The sequence below is a fragment of the Microchirus variegatus genome (genome assembly GCF_963457635.1).
Source record: "Microchirus variegatus genome assembly, chromosome: 18".
Lineage (NCBI taxonomy): Eukaryota > Metazoa > Chordata > Actinopteri > Pleuronectiformes > Soleidae > Microchirus > Microchirus variegatus.
In genome coordinates this window covers 19,577,026-19,601,541 of record NC_139819.1, presented here as the reverse complement: position 1 = coordinate 19,601,541, position 24,516 = coordinate 19,577,026, and the positions used below count along the sequence as shown (strand labels likewise).

Here is a 24,516-nt window from a genome sequence, read left to right as displayed (position 1 = left end):
TAAACAGGACGTGCCCACCAACTTTTCTGTACGTTGACCGATGTGGACGAAACTCGAGACGTGAGACCAGGGACCTGTCTTGAACATGTCTGCAAAAGATGACCTCCAAACAGGAAGTGCAACACCCAAAACAGGAAGTAAAATCTAACACTGTCCCATCTGCACGAAACTTGACAGGTGTGACAAGGGAACTTCCCTGAATGTGGACTTTGCACGAAAAATGTACACGCCGGAAGCAGCAGGCACCATCGAAAGTTAGAAATAGGAATCTGTTTACTGGTTAGCTCCATTAGCTCTGACACAGTTCTTCTCCGTCACTTTTAAAACAGTTGCGATGTGCTGCCACCAGCAGCTGCTGTTTTAGAGGCACCAAAAAGAATTGATCAGGTGCTGTTAGCTAAGGAGCTAATGTTAGCGCATCATGTCGGCGGTTTGGCAGCATTTCACACTGGATGCTCCCACCAGTAAGACTGCAACATGCAACATATGCAAAGAAGCAATTTCGAGGGGGGGCACTAGTGTTGCAATTTTTAACACCAGCAACTTAATCAAACATTTAAAGCCGCGTCCACCAAAGAACACTAAGGAAAAGAACGACCAACTCCAGCCTCAGTGACGCTGACATAGTTCCCTTTGTCTCATTTGCATTTAAAGAGACAGGCACTCAAAAGCGAGAGTTCTGAACAGGGCTGTTTTGGCAGGGTGATTGAACTGCTGTGGTGCTTCATCCTTAAGGTATTTTGTTATATTATATATATGTTCATTAGGACACAAGGGAACTAGGTTCACTTGCAGAAATACGCTTTAATATGTCTACTTTAGCAGCAGCACTTAAGGAGCCCATTCTGCATCCGTTTTGAAATTCCTCTCAGCTTTAAACTCTCTCCACCGTTCAAAAGCATGTCCTATATAGACCCTCGCTTTATCTTGGTGTTTTTGACATTCATACCGAGGTCTTTTAGGTTTCTTTTCATTTGTAGCTACGTAACTGGCAACCCATGGTTTCTCAACAGCTGCTCTACTGACTGCTATGATTGGTAGACGGTGGTAGATGGCGCCTCATGCCAAAACATAATTTCAAAACATAAACAAACTTTGCAGTGTGAAAAAGATTTTTTTTAATACAAATATTTTGTTGTACTGTTGTTGTTGATGAGTTCAGTTTGTTATATGAACATTATTCCTGGTCCTCTGTGACATAATGATTATTTTATGGCCAGTTGCTTTAGATTTATTACATAATGCACCTTTAAGTTGCTGTTGGACTACTGTTTTATACTGTTCAATTTAAAAAAATAATGTAACATATAAATGGCTTCCATTTTCTGTATTCATTCAAGTTTTTCAAAGGGTTTAACCTGAGCCAGGCCTCACCACAATGATAATCATATCACAGTCATGCAGGTATAGTATGATTTAAAAAAAAAAGAAAAGAATGAAAATTATAACACACTGGTATCGGTACTCGGTATCGGCCAATACCCACAGCACAAGTATTGGAAACGGTATCGGGAGGGAAAGAATGGTATCGGAACATCTCTAGTTATCTGAAGAAGAGGGTGGAGGAGCCTTGAGCACACTCATTGTTATCTTCTGCTGGCCTCTGACCTTCTTCCAGCTCCACCCACAGTTGGCCTCAGGTGAAATACCTGACTGCAGTGGCGTGAGGACACTCTCAGACAGAAAGTAGAGTGTAGAGACTCAAACAAAAGCAAGCCAGGGCCACATCAGGTAGATTTAATTTCTCATCCTCCATTTCTATGGCTCCTTCCCTCTCTCATCATGGCCAGGGTTGGATCAGCCAGAGCCATTAGGGAATTAATGGTATTGATTGCGAGGCGAGCTGCTTGTGTTGAATGTTTGCTAATGAGAGCAAGTAGATGGCCATTGTATCGTGGTTGTCTTGGAGAAAGGGGGAGCTCAGGAATGAGGACTCACATCCAAATGCATACAAGCAGACCACAGTCAATATGCTGTTAGGGTTATTTTAGTGTCATTAATGTACATTGAAGACACGATGCATTCATTTTTCATGTCTGTTGCTGATGTTTTTAGCTATATTTGTTCACAAACATACAGTTAACAATAACGTGCTAATTTTCCGGCAATAATACTTACAGTCTTGCTGTCCTCTTAGCTTTAAAGAATGCACTTTGCAGCAAGAAGACTCGGGTTCGAGACCTGGTCAGAACCAGGTCCTTTCTGCATGGAGTTTGCACGTTCTCCCCATGTATGTGGGGGTTTTCTTTGGGTTCTCTGGTTTCCTCTCACAGTCCAAAAACATGCAGATTTGTGGATTAGGTAAATTGTATACTGAGTGTGAGTAGATGGCTGTTTATCTCCATGTGTCATTGTGATGGATTGGTGATTGGTCCTGGGTATGTCCCGCCTATCACCCTATGTCAGGTGAGATTGGCGCTGAACCACCGTGACCCTCATTTTGGTGGATAATGCAGTAGAAAATGGATGGATGAATGGATGGAGATACACCAACATGTTAACCAACATTTGTCATAAGAAAAGTTTTGAAGAATCCATGACAATCCTTTGGGGAAAGTGGTGCAAAGATGATTCACAGTTTTGAAGAGCATCTGAAGGGCTGTCATATACAGCCTATAGAGATCTAAATTTGCCAGCCATGAGATTTACTGAGCACATCTGTGTTCTCTGCAGGATAAACTATGACACTACTTCTTTTGGATCTCCTGTTCACTGACTCTTAATGGAGTTGTCTTGTTCTACCCTCAAACCAAAATGTCAGTTGTATCCAAAAGATGCAGTATGTAATTATCTAAGCGAGAAATTTGCCACAAAATATAAACAGGATATTAATAGTCCCTCTAAGCCCTGTTGTTTAATAACCATGTCTTTTTTTATTTTCTCCAGCCTCTAAATAAAACACTTTGCTCCAGGACTGAAAGAAAATAATCCGAATGCTGTTTATGATGCTCTTTACTTTCATATAGTGAAGCTATAAATGACTAAAGCAGCTCCAAGGGGCCATTATGGCTTCTTCTTCTTTCAAACAGTGTTTGATGTTCCGATACCATTTTTTCCCTCCCGATACCGATTCCGATACTTGTGCTGTGGGTGTCTGCCTATTGCGAGTACCAGTGGCGGATCCAGAAAATTCTACATGGGGTGGCAAAGCGGGGGCAAGAGGTCTTGGCAGGGTGGCATGGGAAGACGGTACGCAAGAATCCCCAAATGTAAATGGGTTTGACATAACAAACATAAAAATACTTTAAAGCGGAACTCGACTGGAAGTTCCTATTAACGCTGTTTTTTTGGTGTGTATCTGCATCATTACCTTGTTTATGAAGCCCTGAAGTTTCGAAAAACAAACAGTTCAGCCATTGCTGAGAACGCTGTGTTTATTGTAATCTCAGGGCTCAACGAGATCTCTGAAAATCCCGTTATAGTTACGTATACAGCGGTTCTCCTGAACAGCCGATCGTCCTGCTCCGGGCACTAGTCCGGGCACATCCGGTTGCGTACATTGAACCGCAGAAGAAGAATAACGCCCGTTGTGGAGGTATTTCACAAGCGACAGTGTCTTCTGACTCTGGGTCTGGATCCGGGTCAAAGTCATAAAAGGGACTGTGGTGGGGAGTCGTGAAGAAGCTATTTTTAAACATTGTTAAAACAATGTTTTGATAATGAGGAGCAGTGCATCCACCGTTCCAGAGGGGGGAGCTGCGCTTCTGAGAGCTGGTGTGCTGAATATACTGGCCAATCACAAGACTCTGTCTTCTGGGGGTCAGAGTTCACTCTGACACATCGCGGCTGACGAACAGCGTCAGAAAATCGGCTCGTTTACAGCAACTAGGAGGTTTTTGACCATAAAAACAAGTTAATGTATGTTAGTTGACCTCCATAACTAACATTTATGTGCAACAGGACCACTCTATGTGACCTTTAAAACTAATTACTGTTTTATCATGAACAACAGGAACAAGCCCATAGTGCATCTCTTAAAAAGTAAAAGTATTAATAGCTAAATTAAAAATATAAAATACAAAGTGCAATAATCAAAAATATTAAAAAACATACTTAAAAGTCTGAGGACCCTCTTCCTCCCTGTCACTCCTGCCTCTGTCTCACTTTCTGAATCTGCAGCAGCCTCCTCCTCTTCATCCCTCACATCCTCCTCCCCTTCACTTATTTCTTCATCTTCTTCTGCTTTAAACCTCCTGGTTTCTCCAGCTCACTACCTTCTCCTTCATTTCCCTCCTTCTCTTTCTGCTGTGCACTTTTCTTACTAAAAACCCTTTCAATATCCCCACTTTTTGCTCTCCTTTTCATTGTTCTGCTCTCTCCAGCTACTCTTGCCTGCAATAGTCAAGACGTGAGAGGCTCTGGTTATCCTTGTACCACTGCACTGTAGGGCATTGTAGCTAATACATATAAGAAATCTAAAATCAGAAGATATTTATTACACACAACAGTTATGTTTAGACTACTTAATGCTATTGTATTTGCTATTTTCCCAGTTAGAAAAGTAAAGGATGTGACCTGGTTTAACTCATTGCAGTGATAGGTGACAGTAAGTGGTTTTATAGCAGGTCTACTTAGCTTGATAGCTTAGCTAATCAAATCAATATGATCCATCCAACTACAACTGTGTAGTGTGTTGTGAAGTAATCCCGCGAAACTGCGATCCTGTGTAAAAGTTATGGATTAAAACATGACAGGTTTTAATATATTGTATGAAGCTGTTAATCAAAACTAATCAAATAGCAAAACACCTCGAGCCTTCATACTTCTGCGCCTTATCATTGTGGTGAGGCCTGGCTCAGATTAACCCTTTTGAAAACATGAATGTATACAGAAAATGGAAGCCATTTATATTTGAAATTATTTTTAAATTGATCAGTATAAAACAGTAGTGCAACAGCAACTTAAGGCCTTTCCGATACTGGCATTGGAATCGGAACAGCTCTTGTAAGGACACATCGAATATTGTGGAAAAACAGATGGGACTGCCTCAAACTTAACTAAAGACAATACAGACCCAACAAGCTCCTGGTAAAACATTTGTTTTATACTACAATGTGTAATAAATCCCCACATCTCCAGATTTACGGTCTTCAAACTTTTCCCTCTGCTTCTCTAGTTTTTAAATACTTCTCCAATCGGATGTCGGCAGTAAGTTACCGCTGTCACGCTGTATGCCGGACGCCATTTAAGCAATCACACATTGTTTATGGTAATTCTTATCAAATATTCTCCCTGAAAGGGAGGTTGGAATACTTCTGTGAAAAATGTATTCATTTGGTTCAGGAGGGTTTTGGTTTTGCGAGATCAATCCATTCAAAATCTAGTTTTGGTGTTGGTGATGGGAAAAACAGAAAAACACGTCAGGGCAGCAATTCTGACCATTTTAACCTCACAACCAAACAACACTTAATGAAGACAGGAATGGCCAAAACAAGCACAAATCACAGTAACATCCTCTTTTGAATTGTGAAAGTGTTTTTTCACTGTCAAAACTACAGGAATAAACATGAACACACACACACACACGCACACACACACACGTGCATCTTTTTTCCACCCAGTGATGCCTGAACCTGCCTCAGTATGCGGGTTGGTTGTGGCAAAAGTCGGTACAAGACCACCTAGGGGAAATATTCTCATTCTGACAGAGAACGAGATAAATACTGCAATAACAAAACCTGAACACATCACCAGGTTGCGTAGATTCAACCACAACAGCCATGAGGCAGGAGGCAGGAGGCAGGAGGCAGGAGGCAGGAGGCAGGAGGCAGGAGGCAGGAGGCAGGAGGCAGGAGGCAGGAGGCAGGAGGCAGGAGGCAGGAGGCAGGAGGCAGGAGGCAGGAGGCAGGAGGCAGGGCTGAGGGTTCAGTTTCCACACCACATGTCCGACATGTCCGACATGTTCTACGTGTCTCGACATCTTGCTTATTTTGACACGCAACAGTTTGGGTCACTCAACTGTTTGACTTTTTCTGCCCATCACAGAATCTTCAGTGGTGTTTCTCAACGTGAGAAACCATAGAATTGTTCACAGCACTGTAATTAAAGGAATAACTGTGTGTGTGTGTGTGTGTGTGTGTGTGTTTACTGTTTCATTAGTGTATTGATTGCTTGAGGCAGATTCACCTATTCATCTTTCACAGGATCGTAACGCAACAGTCACGTGAGATGGAATATTCCCCTTGTTTTGATTTGACTACCGTAATCTTTTTACGATGTTGTTACCAAGTGGTTTTATCGTCATGTTTCCACCTTAATGTGTGATCTTCAAAGTGCTTTTAAGTGTTTCCTCCAGCTTCACCTCAGTAAAGCACTTTCAGAACTTGAATCATGGTAAATGAATCACATTTATCATCATCATCATCATCATTATTATTATTATAATAATAATAATTATTATTATTGTTAATAATATTTTATACTTGCCCTATACTATTTTCTGCTTTGTCCAGGTGCTCCACCTGGATTTTTTAAAACTGTAATCAAATTGCTAGTGAAACTCTCAATTAACTTAATAAATAACTTAAATCAACAACTTTATGACTAATAAAAAGTCCAAGAATGGATGAAAACAAATAATGACTTTAGATTTAACTTTTTTTCCGTTTTTGTTTTCGTTTTATTTGGGATTTGATGGAGAGTTGAAGATGATAAGAACATCTTTGCAAATAAACATTAAAACATTTTTCATTCATGTCTGCTCCAAGTCACCATTATGTAAACAAGCTGGTGATGCTAAAGAAAAAGTAATTGGACGTTATTTTCTGTGGCCCATGAATGCTTGAATAATCCCCACTCCATGAAACGGCAGGGGATCCCTAAGGTTACTTTCCACTATTTATCCTCTGGACACTTACAAAATGTCCATGGCAATCAAGACCTATGTGCCTAAAAACCTAAACATATTACTGGAAAAGTCTGTGGTCCATGAAGTCTGTATTGTTCAGCTTCTGTCTGAGTTAAGAAAAATGGCGTTTACTGGGGTTTGTATGAAAATAAGTGATGACAAATATACAGCTCAGCTCCATAACAAAAGGTAAACAAGGATGAACTTACAGGTAATTATAAAACAGGTCATTGTTTTCATGTTGTGGCAGAGCAGGGTAAAATGATGTGACCTGTTTTAAAAGGACATTATTCATAGTCATCTGTGACGTCACTTAAAAATGATTTTGAACTAATGATCCTGTTTTACTGATGTGGCCAATCATCAGTGTACTATAGAGATCGGGTCATATTAATTCACTCGTCATATTTCCTTTCATGTTCAGCAATAAAAGCTTGGACCAAGCTCATTAATCTTTGAGGTGTGGCTGGCCAGCCTGCCACATAGTTGTGGTTCCCTTGGTATTGACAGATCATGTTGACAGACAAAGTTAATTAAAAATGCCTCATCAACATTCAATTGTTTCCTTGAGAAAGTTTGAAAAGATAAATGTTAGTTACCATGAGTCATAAGCTATCAATGCACTTTCAGATCCAGAACAAGAACCTATCAGAGTGTCACAGTCACTTACAGGAATTCTTGCGTAGGGTAATAATGATAATAATGAGCATCTTTCCAAGTCAGCAAATACTGTTGGCTATGATAGTATGTGACAAAAAAACGCATGACCTAAGAAGAGGATGTTTTCTTAAGATTGGAGGTGTGGTAACACTCATCACTTTATATGCTGATGATATCATTTTGTACTTACAAAATTAAGAGGAATCTGTCCTGATCCTGCTCCAGTTAACAACCTTTTTTGGTAAACTATCTGCACTGTTTAAAATTGTTCAAGACCATCTCACCTACCTTGGTCTCAGAAGACCTTGGGACATGAGCATATGTTCAAGCTCAACTTTCTACAAAGTCAAATTCTACCAAATGTTCTGGCCTCAGCCTTCTTTAAAGAACTGGATTCTATAAGCTTGTCTTACATTTCTAATTCTAAGAGTCATGGGATCTCTAAGGTTCGCCGGCAAAAGGCCAAATCCGAATATTGTCAGACCACCAGTGTTCAGACACTATTACTGACCAGCTCATGCTACATGGGGTCCTCAGGTAATTTGACCCCTGGTGCCCCCATGTGGCTGCAAATAGATTCAAGATCTATTGTCAATTCTTCTCTGCCATCTATACTAGGGATGGGACTTTTTTGTCGACAAATCGATCGACAATCGACACGTGCGCACCTCGACAAAAAAATTACGAGTAGAAAAAGTCAAAGTGTCACAAACACGTAAAGTTCACAACCACGGAGGTTGAGGAAGCTGTGCACGAGAAGGTGATCCTGCTGTCCAGGCTCTCTGCGCTCTTACATGATGCTGCGCGCGTCACCGGCTCGTTATCTCGAGTGGCTGTGCGCGTCCAAGCGTGTGTGTGTGTGTGTGTGCAGTGCGAACGTGGTTGCGCTTAAGTTTAGGACGGGGGTGGGGGACATAACACAAGCGCTACACAAATGAAGACGGCATCTCACCCAGTCAGGATCACTGTACTTCACTCTGGTGGACACTTAACGAGCGCAGGTTCAAAAACCTGAGCCGTCTGCGAGTGACGACACACGTGTTCCAGCGGAGAGTCTGCTTTTTTTCTTTTTTTTTGCCCCTCATTTTTATTACCGCTGTTCTGATGGTCAATAATGGACATGACAGCCATGTTTTGAGCCTAAAATGAAGTAGTACAGTGTAGAATAATTTATACCCCCGCACTGCTGCTGGTTGCTGTAAAAAAAAAAAAAAAAGTCGACAAAAAATTTGACACGTGGACCTCGACACTAAAAATATGTGAAATTCCCATCCCTAATCTATACTATATATTTCTAAATTGAAGAAGCCTATGACTATAGGTGGTCTGAGTTAGGATTCTGAGTTTACCAGAGATCTGTGTGCAAACACCAATTTATTTAAATAATTCCTTTCTTCCTCCATCTTCCTCAGGACTGGGAAAAGGCCTCATCTATGATCCAGAACAGACAGCAACTGAGGCAACTAAAAGTTGTTGACTATCTTCACTACTGTAAATCCAGTTTACATAAAATCTTCTCCTCTCTTGCACCAACACGTGACAGATGTAATGTCTGAGGGAACCCTTAAAAAAAAAAAACTATTTTAATATTTTTGAAATTCCATCTGTATTTTTCCATAATGATATTTTGTAAAGTTGGAGGTGGCACTGAGATAAAAAATAATTAAATACAGAGTTTAAATCTCATCAAGTATATGTCAGTAAAGAATTCTGAAATCTTGAATCAATAAATAAGTTTCTAAATGTTAGTGTTACAGTTAAAGCTACAAACAATTAATGGAAAAAAAAGAATCAACTGCATTTCTCAGAAGTTTTAAAATGTTGGTATTCAGTGCACTTTAATTTCTGGGTTTTATATAGTATATAGTAAATTGGCATTTTGCTCCAAAATCAAAAATTGCTGCACCTTAACGTAGATGCAGCCAGTCTCTTTAAATGAGGAAAGCACAGTGGCACAACACGTTTTTCTTGCTTTTACGCTGTTGAGAGATGAGCTCCCAACAAACAGATCAAAGTGTACTTGATCTTGGCAAACGCTCGGAGGCTTCAGTCTGACAGTTTCACCCTGTCAGTTGAATTCAGCCAGGGCACATCACTGAGCAAATGCTTGGCAACGTATAGAAGCTACAACAAAACAAAACGTCCTCTCAGTGCGGGACACTCTGTGAGAGGAAACTATGAAAAAAAATGTCAAGCATGGCCAATGATTTTGTTCACTGCAGATGCTACAATATCAAAATAATTATGAAGCAGAGCTACACATGCTAAGCCTGACATTAAAGGCTTCTCTGCCTGACACAAAAGAGTTGGACAATTATATAATATTGATTGTAATACCACCATTACACAGCAAATAACAAGCTCATGTTGTATATATTCTGGCTGCTCAGTTTCTGTTTTAATATTTAATATTATTCTATATGGTCTTCACATTCCCTGTAGAATTTCTAGTTGCAAATATAGAGTTGTACACAGGAATTCAGTGGCCCACCTGTCACTGAAACACTACACACATGGAAATATAGACAATGTGCCTTGACAGCATGCCTTTTTGAAATGTTGAAATAATTCCACCAGCATCACAACTGCAGCCGTGAGGGATTACTAAGATCAACAAATGTTGTGGCCTACCCTATAATCCACACTGTCAGAGTATGCCTCTCTGGCCTCATGTGACCTGCCTGCCAGTGTGTGCTGAACCAGGGTGTGTCGCCCTCACCAGGGTGATGACCCCAGATGACAGGGAGCCCAGTTGGATAACAGAGCAGCCGTTGGCAGGCTCCAGGTGCCACAGCCAGCGGCCACCAACTACCAGCCACTCAACATCAAAAGTAATCAAAGTGTAGACGAAACCGAGGCTCAGACAAAACAAAAGCCAGACAATGAAAACAAAGACCACTGTACTGTGTTTTTCATCTCTTTGTTGCCAGCAGCAGCAGCAGCAGCAGCAGAGAACAGTAACACAGAGAGAGTGTCAGTATTTTGTCACTCGTGAGCTTCAAATGCATTCGTGCTTGTTGTGAAGAAACACTGCCAGAAGGTAAGGCACCACGTGGCCACTGTGGTTTCACAATAGATGAGACAGAGCATTTGTGTGTCAAAGATCCCTGCAGGGAGAAACCGTCTCCAATGAAGAGACCTGTTTTCATGTCTCACAGCAAACCTCATCTTCTTTTCTAACATTACAGGGCTCAGTATACATTTTATTTCGCAAACAGAAAAGGCAACACTCGTGTAAGACACCATCCGATACGGGTGAAGCTCTCAGCCATTAGAAATGGGCCATATGTTGAGAGGATGGGTTACATGCTGTCCAGGACTGGATCCTAGACAAAAACAAGGCTGAACCAGCACATGGCAAACCCATGTGGAACAAAAGGTGGCCTAATTTCACCAAAGATAAGAGATAAGCCCCACACCACACATAATTGGTGGGCTGCTCTCCTCTTTCCTCTCAAACCAAAAAAGGTTAGAGTATTGTCTATTACACACTGAGCTAAACTAAAAGGATAGTTGTCAGAAATAGGTCAAACAAAGGTCTTAATGCGAGGTAGTACACAATTTGCCTTTACACATGAAATCATTCGGACAAACACACACACACACACACGTTTGTGAAGCTATTCTTCTTAGGACACTGCATTGACTTCCATTCATTTGAACACCCCAAATAAAGTGTTATCCCTAACTATATCCAATAACCACTAAACTAAAACCCGGCCCTAAAACAGTTCCTCAGAAACCATAACCATTTCATGTCTAACATAAGCTTAACCTTCAACAAAATTCTAATTAAATTTAATCAGTTACTAAGAAGTGAGGTTCTGTCTCATTAGAACAAGGTTTTGGTCTCACCATTTTGTCCCCATAAGGAAGACTATTCAATTCAATTCAGTTTCATTGGTATAGCGCCAAATCCCAACAGACATCATCTCAAGGGACGTTACCGCTTACGTCAGCCTGTTGCAAAGTCCCCATAATATGACTATAAGCAGATTTCTATCCCTACAATAGTATAATACCTCATACACACCGTCTGATCACTGCTCTCCAGCACTTTATCTCAAGTTCAAACACATGCTGCATAATGATCTTTAGGCTTTTAGGTAGCATGGATTATTAAAGAATGCAAAAAGCATCCAAATCAAAAAGTCCAGAAAACACTGGGCATCTCAAACCATGTGAGAAAACAAATAATAAACTTCAAATAAGTTCACACACCTAGGTGCATATAAACACTCACATAAAAGACATGTCAAAACAAGTTACTAAGCCAAAGGGGAAATTATGAACACATACAAAAACGCAAACAGACACAATACACATACACAGAGGCAATGATTGACAGCTTGCATTAAAGTGAGGGCAAGCCCAGACATGGAAGGAAGAGGGGTGATGGGAGGCAATTAGAGACATTTGTGGATGATAACAGCTGTGAACACGACATGCAGTCTATAACAGCTAAGAGCATTGCCCTGAAAATGATCAGGTCTGTTTGCCCATGATATGGCCCCAAGGCCATGGAAGGGCAGAGCACACAGAGACAGATACATGAAATGAAGTGATAAAAAGGAGTGGCAATCATTCCTTACTCTGGCATGAGGGGATGTCACAGTATTTCCAGTAGACCCCATCTTCATTATCAGTAATATAGCACCATGGCTGAACATCCCCATCAGGATTCCTGCAGACACAGAAGTGTAAAAGTTACATCGATTAAATCTGATGATGCATCGTTACTCCCAAAAAACATTTCTGCAGCCAAAACTGAACACACCTTAACGCCTTTGTTTTTGAAACGCTCCAGCAAACACAAACTTGCAAGCAGGGATCAGGTTGTTAAGGGTAGCAGTGCAGGAAAAATTGTATCGTGATTATATCAAAGATCTCTGTTGCTGCCCATTCAGACTGAAATACAAGCCAGGCATTTCAAATAAAAACGAAGCCAACTTAATTTTGGGGGTCTTAATAATGCTGGGGTAGAGTGGACAGCAGTCATATCAGGGGTGGGATTTATTTGTTTTTAACAGAGAATAAGTCATGTGGATGAAGCCTTAATGTGTAGTTGTAGAGATGTGTTGGGGACGTTGGTGCCCAACACATCTCTACAACTAACCACGACCAGCATTTCCACAAATATAAATCAACACAATTACAAATATCTACTTCATGAATGACATCTATAAAGAACTACTGGGTGCAGTACCATAGAATGTCTGCAGGTGGAGCCCCAGAGCAAAAAGGTCTGGAAAACTACAGGAACCTTCAAGGAACCTTTGAACCTACTGTGACACTGGGGCCTTATCAACACAGAAACACAACTTTGCTTCTTCTTTTTCATTCTTCAAAAGTTTTCAGTAAACACATCATGTACATGTCAGGGCTGAACGTGGTGCTGTAACCTTGCTACAAAAATACACAAAAAAACATTGAGAATGCGCATAAAGCATGTGCGCTGTGTACAAACTTTAAAAGAGAATAAAGAAGCTTCAAATAAGTGTGCATTACGATAAATACAATTACAGAAACAGAGACAGAGTGAACTAAGCCAGGGTGACTAACCAAATAAAATAAAATATATATTAAAGTGAGTATACCAAACAATCTAAATGAGACAACAAAGATAGTGACAGCTAATGCAAAAGAGAGGAGAGACATGACATCATCGTTGCTTATATACAAAAGCACAAGGGTGGCGTTTGAAATTTTTACAAAAATAGCATTAAAGTGCTCCCAAAACACAGGTTCTGTTTGGATAAAAAGCCAGGACAATAAAGAACTAAAGAGTGAATTAATTCTTCTGAACTTGTTTTTGTGAGTATCAGGTTGGACCCTGAGTGTTTTGTATTTTTAGTTTGATTTACAAAAGCGACATAGAGTAGGACTGAAGGCAGAACAACAAAAAATTAAATATCTGTGCAAGCTTCATACCTCCACGTACATCGTTGTAAATCATGACCATTTCTGGAACTTCTATACTGCTGCTCAATTAAATCAAATCCTGATATTTGTGCTATTTCTATAAGACTATGAGCTGTGAAAACACCTTCTAAGATGACATTGCTATTTTTCAGCCCTGACTGTAATTGCTGGAGACCTTTTCTGTTCTTTTTTGACACACCTCATTGTAGCAGCTTGAAATCCCCCCGCGGCTCTGCACTATCTCGTTTCGCCCTTTGTGAGCAAAGTTGTGAAGGGCGTTTCCATTTCTTTTCTTCTCCTATCAAAAACACTATCCTGAGTTTCCTCCTCTCTTTTCACAGTGAGAATGGGGTAATGACAAAGATGTCGCTGTAAAGCCCTTTTCTGGGTTGAACTCAAGTTTATGTGCCTTAAAGCTCTTCACTCTCCATATGGGGCAGTTAGCAGTTAGCAGGCTCGTACTAACACCCTGTCAGTAATGGGAATGTGCAGAGAAACTCATCAAGACACATTTTATTCACAACTATGAACTCCTCTCAACCTGAAATGTCCCAGTGTTTTCAGAAATAAGCCCAGATCTGTTTGTTGTTCCATATCCACACACCTGTTTGTTTAGCCTGAAGCTACTACTGAAATAGTTGAAAAGAACAAAAACTGGGTCCTGGTCATGAAAAGACTGGATTATATATTCGCACTTCTCTTTTTCCTTTGCCGTCAACATGTAATAGTCCTATTTGAAATAGCATTCCCAAGAACTAATCTAAAGCTTCTTATATAATTTACTAATTTAACCATCAATGAAAATCTCCATAGTCCCCTCATACCATGTCTGAACCCCCAGCCATGTGTCCTCAGTTGAAGCCGATCAGATGAGGACACATTCAGGATAGATTTGGAGAATTCAGACCTGTACTTACTGCAATCTGCACATTGTCAGATTACTGAGGACGGATGTTGCAGTAATAACAGGTCTGAACGGGGTCTCCCTCTCCCTCTCTCTCTCTCCCTCTCCCTCTCCCTCTCTATCTCTCACACACGCACGCACGCACGCACACACACACGCACACACACACACACACTCCATTTAAGTTGTGTTAAGTTCTGTTAATGAACTGATTATGGGTAAGTGTAGAGATACTGCTTTGTCTCGGCTGTCCAAATGAACGGACTTGAGTACAGTGATGAGCTGTGTGTGTGTACTTGTAGGACCAGTAGTCCTGATGGGGACCAAACCCTGCACCTAATGAGGCAGAATATATTTTTTGAGGAACTGTTTTAGGGCTAGGGCTTAGTTTAGGGTTTGATCTGTGGTTTTTGGTTGTAGTTAGGGATAACACTTTGTTTGGGATATCCTACTAAGAATAGCTGCACAAACCTGTGTGAATGGAAATGCCGTAAAGCAGACAACCACTTCAGATTAGCTGAGAGGTAATAGTGCAGATAAGAGCAGACCACGATGAGCAGAAATCAATGTGTTTATTCCAGCAGCGCAGAGCAACACTGTATATACAGTGTATATATATATAGATATACAGGCTGTATATACAGGCTGTATTTAAGGAGGTTTTTTTTTTGGGGGGGGGGGGGGTTGTGTTCACATCCATGTGCGTCAGAGAGGGTTCACTTGGCTCTGGGAAGAAGAGTTTGTTGGAACACTTCCATACCCAGAGGTAGTTCTCTAAAGATGTTTGGACACTTAATTGGCACAATTATACCGATTGACTTATTGCTCACAGTGAGCCACACACTTCAGTACAGAGCCAATTGTAGCCACATGCATTTTGCCTCACAGTGTCTCCGGTTATGTGTTTGAAGACAAGAGAGTGGCTCACAACTGATCAACGATTCTCTTTAGAATGCCTGGCACTGTAAAACTTGACATAAAAATATCAAACTTAATTACATCAGACCAGGTGAGGAAATGCTGGGAGAACACGCTTCTAAGTGAGACTGTTTTTAAAACCTGAGGTGTGTAAACTGTCAAGCATCAAAATGTCTGCCTCTCAAACCCATACTCACATGACAGCATTAACACCTGTCCTAAACACAGACATCAGCTCAGCTCAGTGGCTTCCTCCAATGTTGGGTTAATGTGTTTACCAATTCTGAGTGGGTGAAACTACTCCATACAACATGAAAGAGCAAAACCTGTGCAATTCCCATTCTAAAGACATGGTTTTGGTTAAAGAAAAAAGTCAGCAGATAGAGATTCAGAGTTGCTCAAAGAAACAACAAATATAATGTCACCATCCCTGCCTTAGAAACAAGTGGAAAAAGACAAAAGCGAAACTTTGCTCATTTCACAGAACTGCAGAGAAGAGAAATGCTGATTGGAAAGTGGTGTTGAGAAGCTTGTCTGGATTGGGATTTGAGGTCCACAGCATATCAGAGTCTGGCAATTTACTGCCTGAGAGAAGACTCTTTAATTGACTGGGATGATTTAGCATGCAAACTGCTGCCTTCTGCTGTGCTGCATGAATGCATGTATTGAAGAGAAGGACTTGCTGTTTGTGGCCTGATATGTATAGTCTACTGTCCATTGTTGTTCTCTCATGAAGTTCTAATGTCCTTGTGTCATGCGTGGCTGTTGAAGACACTTTAAGTTCCCTAACTTGTGCTTAAGAGAAAACAAACACCTACATTACTCTTTCTGAGTTCCTGCCTCCAACCAAATATAATGGTGATTAATGGAATTTCTATTTGTAGTTCTCACAGCACAGAGAAATGATTCTTCAGCAGGTGTATGCTCACAGAAAACAAGCCTTGTTACTTTGGGTAATCTATAGACGTCACGGTCGACAGTTTTTGTTTAAAGAGGGTGTTTCTAATAATAATAATGACAACAAGGACTGAGGATTATCCACTGTTACAAGGACAACAGTGCCCTTTTTGACTATCACAAAAAACATGGGAGGAGTTATTTCTGGTGCCTTTCCTTCCCTCAGCAAGTATGTGGTGACTCACAGTTGGATTTTCTGCTATGGCTTCACCATAAAAATCCCAAATGTCCAGTGTGTAGAATTTAGTGGAATCTAGGGGTGAAGTTGCATATTACAACCAACAGTTGTACAAAACGATGGACTCTATGTAAGAGACACCCCTAACTTTAAGATAAGTTCTCCTCCTTTCTCCCTGGTGAGTACAGTCTCCTACATTTACTTTCAGACACCTCGTAAGTTCAGATCAATGATAACTGTCAGAATATAGACCAGAGCATCACGGTTGGGTTCAAACGCCGGTTGGAGGGATTTGAAGGGCCTTTCTGCAAGGAGCATGTTCCCCCCGTGTGTGCGTGAGTTTTCTCCGGGTTCTCTGGCTTCCTCCCACAGTTCGAAAAAAACATGCAATGAATGATTGTGGTGGTCGGAGGGACATTGGCAGCCACGCTTCTGTCAGTCTGCTCCAGAGCAGCTGTGGCCACGCATAGCTGACCACCACCAGTGAGAATGTGTTAATTAATAATGGGTAATTTGTAAAACGCTTCGGGTGTCTTGAAAAGCGCTCTAGAAATGTAGTGAATAATGATAATAATAAAACATGAAACACAGACATTGGTTCAGATAGTATTGTGCTGGGAAAAATAATCACATTTAAAAGCTGTTTCCATAAAAAATTTGGAGGTGACATAATGTGTTTCAGCAAAGGATCAGTGAATCCATCTTAAAAGACGAAGAAGAGCGGCATTTCATCTTGTGAAATGTGATCATACTTTGATTCTGCGATAACAATTAACTGGATGGTGCCACACAGTTCATCTTCTCACAGGACACTTCTATTAACTTCTCCAATTTAACAAAGCAGCACACAGGCTTTGTAATGCAATCATACCACGCTGGACAAGTTGGCTGTGTTCTCCTTGACCACAGATTTTCCCCCGACATCATGGAGATTCAATTACAATCAACTTGGGGACATTATTCATTCTGGCATTTCCATTATCTCACCGATGTTTCAGGAAAAGCAGTGGAAGCCATAGTGGACGCTCACGTACAAATGCACACACAAACCAGCATATAAATAGCCAGAAAATAGACACTGAATGGTTGTTCACATTACATTCTAATACTAGGCTAATGCACTAGAGAGTGAGGGGAACAGTAGATTAGAAGGAGCAGAATATAAATTGGGATTTTGATTAGTGTGACATTGTTCTTATGAATGTCATGAAGAATTCAGAAAGGGTCAGGGAAGAAATTAAGAACTGAAAAAGCTCTTGGCTTAAATTGAAAAGTACATGACATTAATAATTCTACATCTGTATTATTTACTTCTATGTGAAGATAGAAAACTAATTCTGAATTGAAACGTGCAGATGATCAGTAATGTTGTAATGCTTTAACACCAGAGCTCCTGTCTCCTTTTCTTGAAGCTTTGCTCTCCTTTTTCTTTGCAGGGGAATAATGTGACATTTCCTCCTGCCCAGTTTGTCCCTCTTTTCATTGGGCTATTTTATAGCAGGCCATAAAGAGGAAATGTGGGGGCTGTTTGGCCTCTTTTTTTCAGCACCGCTGTGGTGTCCTCTACAATAAAATCACCACCATGAAAAAAGCAAATGATGGGACAGGAAGTGAGTTTGTAATCCTCTACTTCTCAAAATGGGATGTGTGCTTAGAGTGGTGTGTTCCTGGCTTTCACATTATCCACCTGTGGCCCAGCCTTAGCTCTCATCTCATTAAATCACAATTTGTCTCAGGGAAGGACATGCCAAAACTGTTCTGGCTCACCCCCTTCTCGCTTTTCATTCTGTTATCACCCTCTTTTGTCTGAGAATTACCACCAGAAATTGCCACCAAGAATTCTAACCAGGAATGTCTGCAGAAATGTAAGCCTCAGACGAAAGCAAACAGAGAGAGAGGATAAGGAGATGGGAAAGTTTGAGTTCTAAAGGGGGTTAAACAAATACTGGAAACAGAAATCCTGCCATCCAAATTGAGCAACAACCTCCAGGGCAGCAAAAACAATCACATAAGCCAACTTTCTGTAATCAACAAGACAAAAAAATGAAAGCGTTGCACAGCTTTCTCTGCGGTGGGATGACCTTATGTTCTGCAGGCACGTATGTACAACATATGCACACATCCATACACATGCACGCAGTGACGAGAGCATGCACGCATTCTTGACCTTGTGCAGAAATGCCATAAATGCCATCCCTCATCATGTCACATTGAAGTGGCCACTTTGGTCCCCACAGCACTGGTGATGGCTGACTATTTACGAGAAGGGAGTCTGAGACAGACTGGGAGAATTTGTAGCTGCAGCCCCATGTGATAGAAATCCCTCTGTCTGAAAAGGAACAAAGCTCAGAGCTGTCAGTGAGTTGGGAAAGCTGCTAACTGCATGTGCGGCCAAAAGAAGGAAAAAAAATGCAGGGAAAGCCTTCCTCAATGGTGCTCATAATTCCTCACAACTGTCATCTGAATCTGTTCAGTGCCACTTCAAAGCACAACTGTGTTATGAATTTACAACCATGACTTAGAGAAATGTTTCAGGGGCTTTGGGTTGAGGAAGGGGGCGTTCTGTTTCTTATAACTTGATAAATGTGAACAGCCTCAAGCATGTAGTGATAGGATTGGCAGTTCATTTGAGTGTACTGAATCACTAGTTCATTAAAATGATTCCTTCAAAAGATTTGTTCACCAAATCCTTCAGTGATTAGCAGGAGCCCAGTGCCCTGCTACGTGACTCACGTCCTCCCTGAGTGCAGTACGTTCACGCCGCGGGTCACAGAGTGAGTGACAGCGCGGACGAGATTCATGTCCTCAGCCACAGTTCACCAGTTCTCAGTTCGTTCCTCAGCCACAGTTCTCCAGTTCTCAGTTCGTTCCTTAGCTACAGTTCACCAGTCCTCTGTGTGTCAGTTCGTTCGCGATGCGAACAAGATTCATGTCCACAGCCACAGTTCAGTGTGTGTCAGTACGTGCACGGGTCAGTGAGTGAGTGACAGCGCGAACGACCCTTTCTGCCCTTGGTTTCGTTCTGGCAGCGCATCAACTGACCAATACACGCCAACAGAAGGAGCCCAAACTAAGCCCACACGTTGGTGAAATCGAGGTAATTCCACTCGGGCACTGGCCTTCTCCCATGCAGTTTGGTTTATTCCATGATAAGTTTTGTGATCTCCGTGGTGAAAAATAAATAAAATGTGTCAATCGGCTCACTAACAATGGCCACGGCATAGCAGGGAGTTAGTCCTGAGTCTGGAGGCTTGAACTGGAGCGTCAGGGTGTTTGTGGGTGCCCAGATCCGTTTTTAGGTCCGCCAGTGTCACCTCTTCCCCACAGTCAGAAGAGTCAGTGGAGTTGGTGGGAAGTACTCTTCATCAGCTGTGTCAATGGAACGCATCATGCTCCGTGCGCTCGGGTTCAATGACCATGTTTAGCGCCTCCGTGGTGCCGCTGTGATGCTTCATTGTGTGTGGTTTGACATGCGAAGTCCAGCTATGCTCCTTAGCTCTGCACAGACACCTCATCACCTGTACACCTGTGATCATTGAAGCGCGGTGCACAGGTGAACAGATCGGGCTTTGTTTTGGCTCTAAGATCGGGGTTATGTGGGTATGTGTACACTCACATGCACACATACCCACACAAAATTTCTGCCTCAGACTTTATGTGTGGAGAGGGAGGGCGGCTTTAGTGGGAGTGCCATTGATCAGAAAAAGCAGTTTTTTTTCTCCATGTGCCAAAAAAAAAAAAATTACTCGATAGATAGAATCTTGATAGAAATGTGTCAGAGCACATATTTAAAGCCTTTTGCTTCAAATGATGTAAAAAAAATTTAGAAGATTCACGTTTTTTACTTTATTTGAGCAGGATCAAAAAAAGTGATTTGAATGGGTTTCAATGTGCACATTTTGATTCGTAGGTGTAATAGTGCTAGCATTTCAGTTCACGTTGTTTACGATGGACTAATATCTATATATATATATATATTTAAAACACTCAACCTCAAAATACACAACCTGGCAAATGTTTAACAATATGCATGAAAAAATGAAGAAGATATGCTAAAAAGTAAAAGTCAAAAACACAAAAAGGTGTCTAGGTGTGTTAGAGGGTTAACGTGACATCATACAACTTTGCCTTCATTCATCAAAGATTTGTCTTTTCAGTTTTCTAAAAAAGATTTAATGTATGTATTATAATGCATGTAAAATAATATATTTGATGTAGTGTCATTGCTGCAACTGCTTACAGTTTAGAATGATTTGACATTAAACCTGAGGTCAAAGCTTCATTGTTAATGCATATCATCATCAGCTTGGATGTAGGTACTCACCTGCAGTAGTTGTGGCTGCCTAATCCACCCTCTCCATTGGGGTATTTGAGCGTGTTGTATGGGTGCTGAAAGGTCTCATTCCACAGAAGACAGGGTTTACCGCCATATAAACTGGTCAGGTTCTGGAGGCCTCTGTAGTCCTCGCCATTGGCAGTATAACACTCTGTAAACAGAGAGATCAAATGGGAACATGAGAAAAATTAAACAAAATCAAAATCTGGTGTTTGCCATTCAGTATTAGACAGTTATTAAGATGGGAATCACGAGCTTGGCAAGATGTTTTATACAGGCATGTAAAAGCCAGCCACATGTGTGACTTGCTTGTGTAATTATATTTTTTAATGTGTTTGGAATGATCATAGTCATTAAGTTTGGAGTAATTGCACTCTTTGCCCAGACATAATTAATTTCAAGATCTGGCCAAAAAAAAAGAAGCAAAATCAATCAACGCATAGTTTCAATTAATGTCAACACATGAACACAGGAGGCAAACGCTCTGAAGATATTCAACAAAAGCAGACATGGCGTAAATTTCCAGGAAGCGTATGACAACCATATGCCCGAGTGAGAGAGAGGGGGAAAGTGTGAAAGAGACAAATCCAAGTTCCCGAGGAGAAACAATGGCAATAGAGAAAGGCTTTTCTTCTGTGAAGAGGGAATTCAAATAAACAATGGCTGACAGGCGCATGATGAGCCATCGCCACTCATTGCTCTCAACCTCCAAGAGGCTCCTGTCCAAGAGAACAAATCCAACTCAATTCTTCTTTTGATTGCATTATGATAGAAACATTCATTTATCCTGTGAATGTCATAACAAGTCATTGCTCTGAATCAGTTTTCAGCTCTGAATTGTAGAACATTTTCATCCATGAAGTGCAGACAATTAGCCATTCACAAGTGACGATATAATATTAAATTATTATTAAACAGCCGGACATTTCCAGAACATTCAGGTGAGGGCTGGTTTCTCAAGACAAGCATGACACTCTCCCACTCGCTTGCTGGGAAAACAGGCCTTTAACCCTCTACATAGAACATTAACGCGCAAAGGAAACTGCAAATTATAATCATACATAACAAGGCAACAGTTATTAAATATAGTAATGCCTGTCAATCAAACCTCAATAAAAAAAGAAAAAGAACTACATCCGTTTGTTTGGCTCATCTCCATGGGCTCTTGTTGCTATGTACGTGGTTAGCCGATGACCGGTCCCTTTCATCAAGGCAAGCTGAGTATGAGCTATTGCTTTACAATATGACAGTCATTCTACCCCTCTGTGAGCCAGCTGTGCTCCAAGACTCCTTCTCCTCTCTGTCCGTCCATCATCTTATCGTCTTATCATATCTCTCTCTCTAACCCTTCTGCTCCTCTTCTGCGTTTGCCTTTTCTTTCATCTCCTTTCAACTCAACATTTTCTGTTTCTCAGCCTTGCAATCCAACTTCTGCAGTCAGTTGCCAGGTCCAGCCTTGACAACCATCAATGACAACCACTACAGGTCATTTCACAGGTAATAATAATAATACCTTTATTTGTATAGCACCTTTAAAAACAACAGTTTATGAAGTTTTACATTACATAAAAATGCATACACACATAAACGTAATCTGTACACAAAATCTATCATTAAAATAAATATTAAACTGATTAATGGTGCATACAAAGAAAGAGAAATGAGAAAAAAGGATTAAAAAATTTAATTAAAATTAAGATAAAAAGAGATGAAAAGATAATAAAAAGACGACATCACATAAAGGCCAGTCTATAAAAATACGTTTTAAGAAGTGATTTAAAAGAAGACACTGATTCAGCAAGCCTTATCTCCGCGGGCAGGCCCTTCCAAAGCCGAACAATTTGGCCTTAGATCCTGCCTGCGGATCTAAGGCTGCAAACAGGCTTGTTTGGGGTCAGCATTTCTGAGATGTATTCAGGGGCCAGACCTTGACGAGCCTTAAAAGTAATCAGTAAAATCTTAAAATCAATTCTAAAAGAGTAGCCAAGATTGGAGTAATGTGATGCTGTCTGTTAAAACTGGTGAGAAGCCTGGCTGCTGAGTTTTGAACCAACTGGAGGCGGGAGAAGGCTTTGTGGTTGATGCCGGTTAGAAGGGAGTTGCAATAATCTAAACAGGAGAATATGAGAGTGTGGACTACTTGTTCTAGGTCGGGCTGACGTCTTTTAAACAGTCTAAAACAGCAGCCAAGCTTCTCGGATCGTTGGGTCTCAGAGGGAGGTATATCTGTGTGTCGTCAGCATAGCAACGGAAAGAAACATTATGCCGCTGGATGATTTGGACGAGTCGGGGGCATAGAAATAGATAATACAATTAGGTAAAAACTTGGCGTGTGCATGTGAAACAGATAAAACCACATTGAATAAAATTGCTTTATGATCGGACACACAGATATCCAGAAGTTCTTGGGGCTGAGACCACTGAATAAAACCAAGTCTAGTGTATGACCTTTACAGCTTGGGTGAGATTAAAATAATCTAAAACATCTAAAAAGTACGTGATAAAACTTTGGGTGGCAAGACAGATATGGATATTAAAATCAACTTGGATAAGAACCCTGTCGTATTTACACATAAAGTTAGATAAAAACTCTGAAAACTCTTGGATAAAAACATGGGTTTGGTCTCGGAGGTCTAAAAATGATTAGAATCAAAACTGGAGTATTTGAATTTATCGTAAAATCAAGTTGTTAAAATGAGGTAAAACCATTATAAAAATGTGTATGAAATAAATCTTTTTGAAGTAGAGTTTAGATTCTCTGCCCGAGCCCGCGGGGCAGGTGGGGCCGATATTTCCTGCCACTATCCTTGATCAAGCATTTGTGTTTTTTCTCCCTTGTCGTGCTCGCGTGGTATGTTATAGCACGTCGTATTGTGTGATGTTGTAAAAACCTGCGGCCATGAACCCATCATTTAAAAACCAGGAAGCGTATCGTCATTAGCAACATATGCGGATCTCAGCGCCTCTGTTCTTGTCTTAACTGTGGCAGCAGGCAACAAGCTCCCGCTGTGGGGAGGACGTGGACGTACGTGTACATTTACAGCTCACATATTAAAAAATTGTCGGGTTTAAATCGGGCTCAGGCTTGTAATTACAGTAAATGTGTCGGGCCGGGCAGCGCATACAACAACATACAATAACCCATACAACACCCCGTACAACCACCTCGGACCAGGTGGGCGATCTGTTGGACGGCCGAGGACAGGTGGAGGTGTTTGCTGCATACATGGAGATAATCTGCTGGCCTAGTTCCTCTTGCATTCACCTGTAATGCTGTATGCCACAATACAAATTTAGCATGAATCAGTTATGCGGAAGAACTACACTTCTACACCGTCTGTTTACAGCATTACAACTAAATCACAAGGCAGAAACACAAGGAAAGCATGATGCACACAATAAGAAATGTCAACAGCAGCAGAGCTTCAGCGATAAGATATTTTGTTGTGTATAAAACAAGGCATCTGTCCATTCTTATCTGATGAGATGAGTTTGTCGATCCCAAAACATGAGTATTTTCATAAACAATGGATGAAACTCAACAGTCAATGATGTTTCCACTGATCTCTCCTATATTGCAGCTGTAATTAAAGTTGCCTGGGCTCGGGTGCTCAGTCAAGCTTATCAGCCGTAGATCGTCTGGCTGACAGGAACCTTACGGCAGCAGAGTGTCAGGTTCCTACTATTATGATGCCAAACTATTGTCTGTAAATGGGTCCCAACTCTCTCAGCAAATGAATACCTCCATGGCAGACAAGGATATCAGCCACCTGATTGTAAATCCACCTGAGAGG

General features: G+C 41.0%; 1 protein-coding gene across 1 annotated transcript in view; it reads right to left on the bottom strand.

Moving 5' to 3' along the window:
* The window catches only part of kremen1 (kringle containing transmembrane protein 1), a gene marked incomplete at both ends in the record, with an annotated part of 57,005 nt that overhangs the window by 15,273 nt on the left and 17,216 nt on the right, over positions 1 to 24,516 (bottom strand). Inside the window, 2 exons of the mRNA XM_083904985.1 lie at positions 12,100 to 12,191; positions 20,711 to 20,873. Of these exons, the coding sequence (XP_083761111.1) occupies positions 12,100 to 12,191; positions 20,711 to 20,873 (255 nt within the window). The remainder of the gene's footprint in view (positions 1 to 12,099; positions 12,192 to 20,710; positions 20,874 to 24,516) is intronic.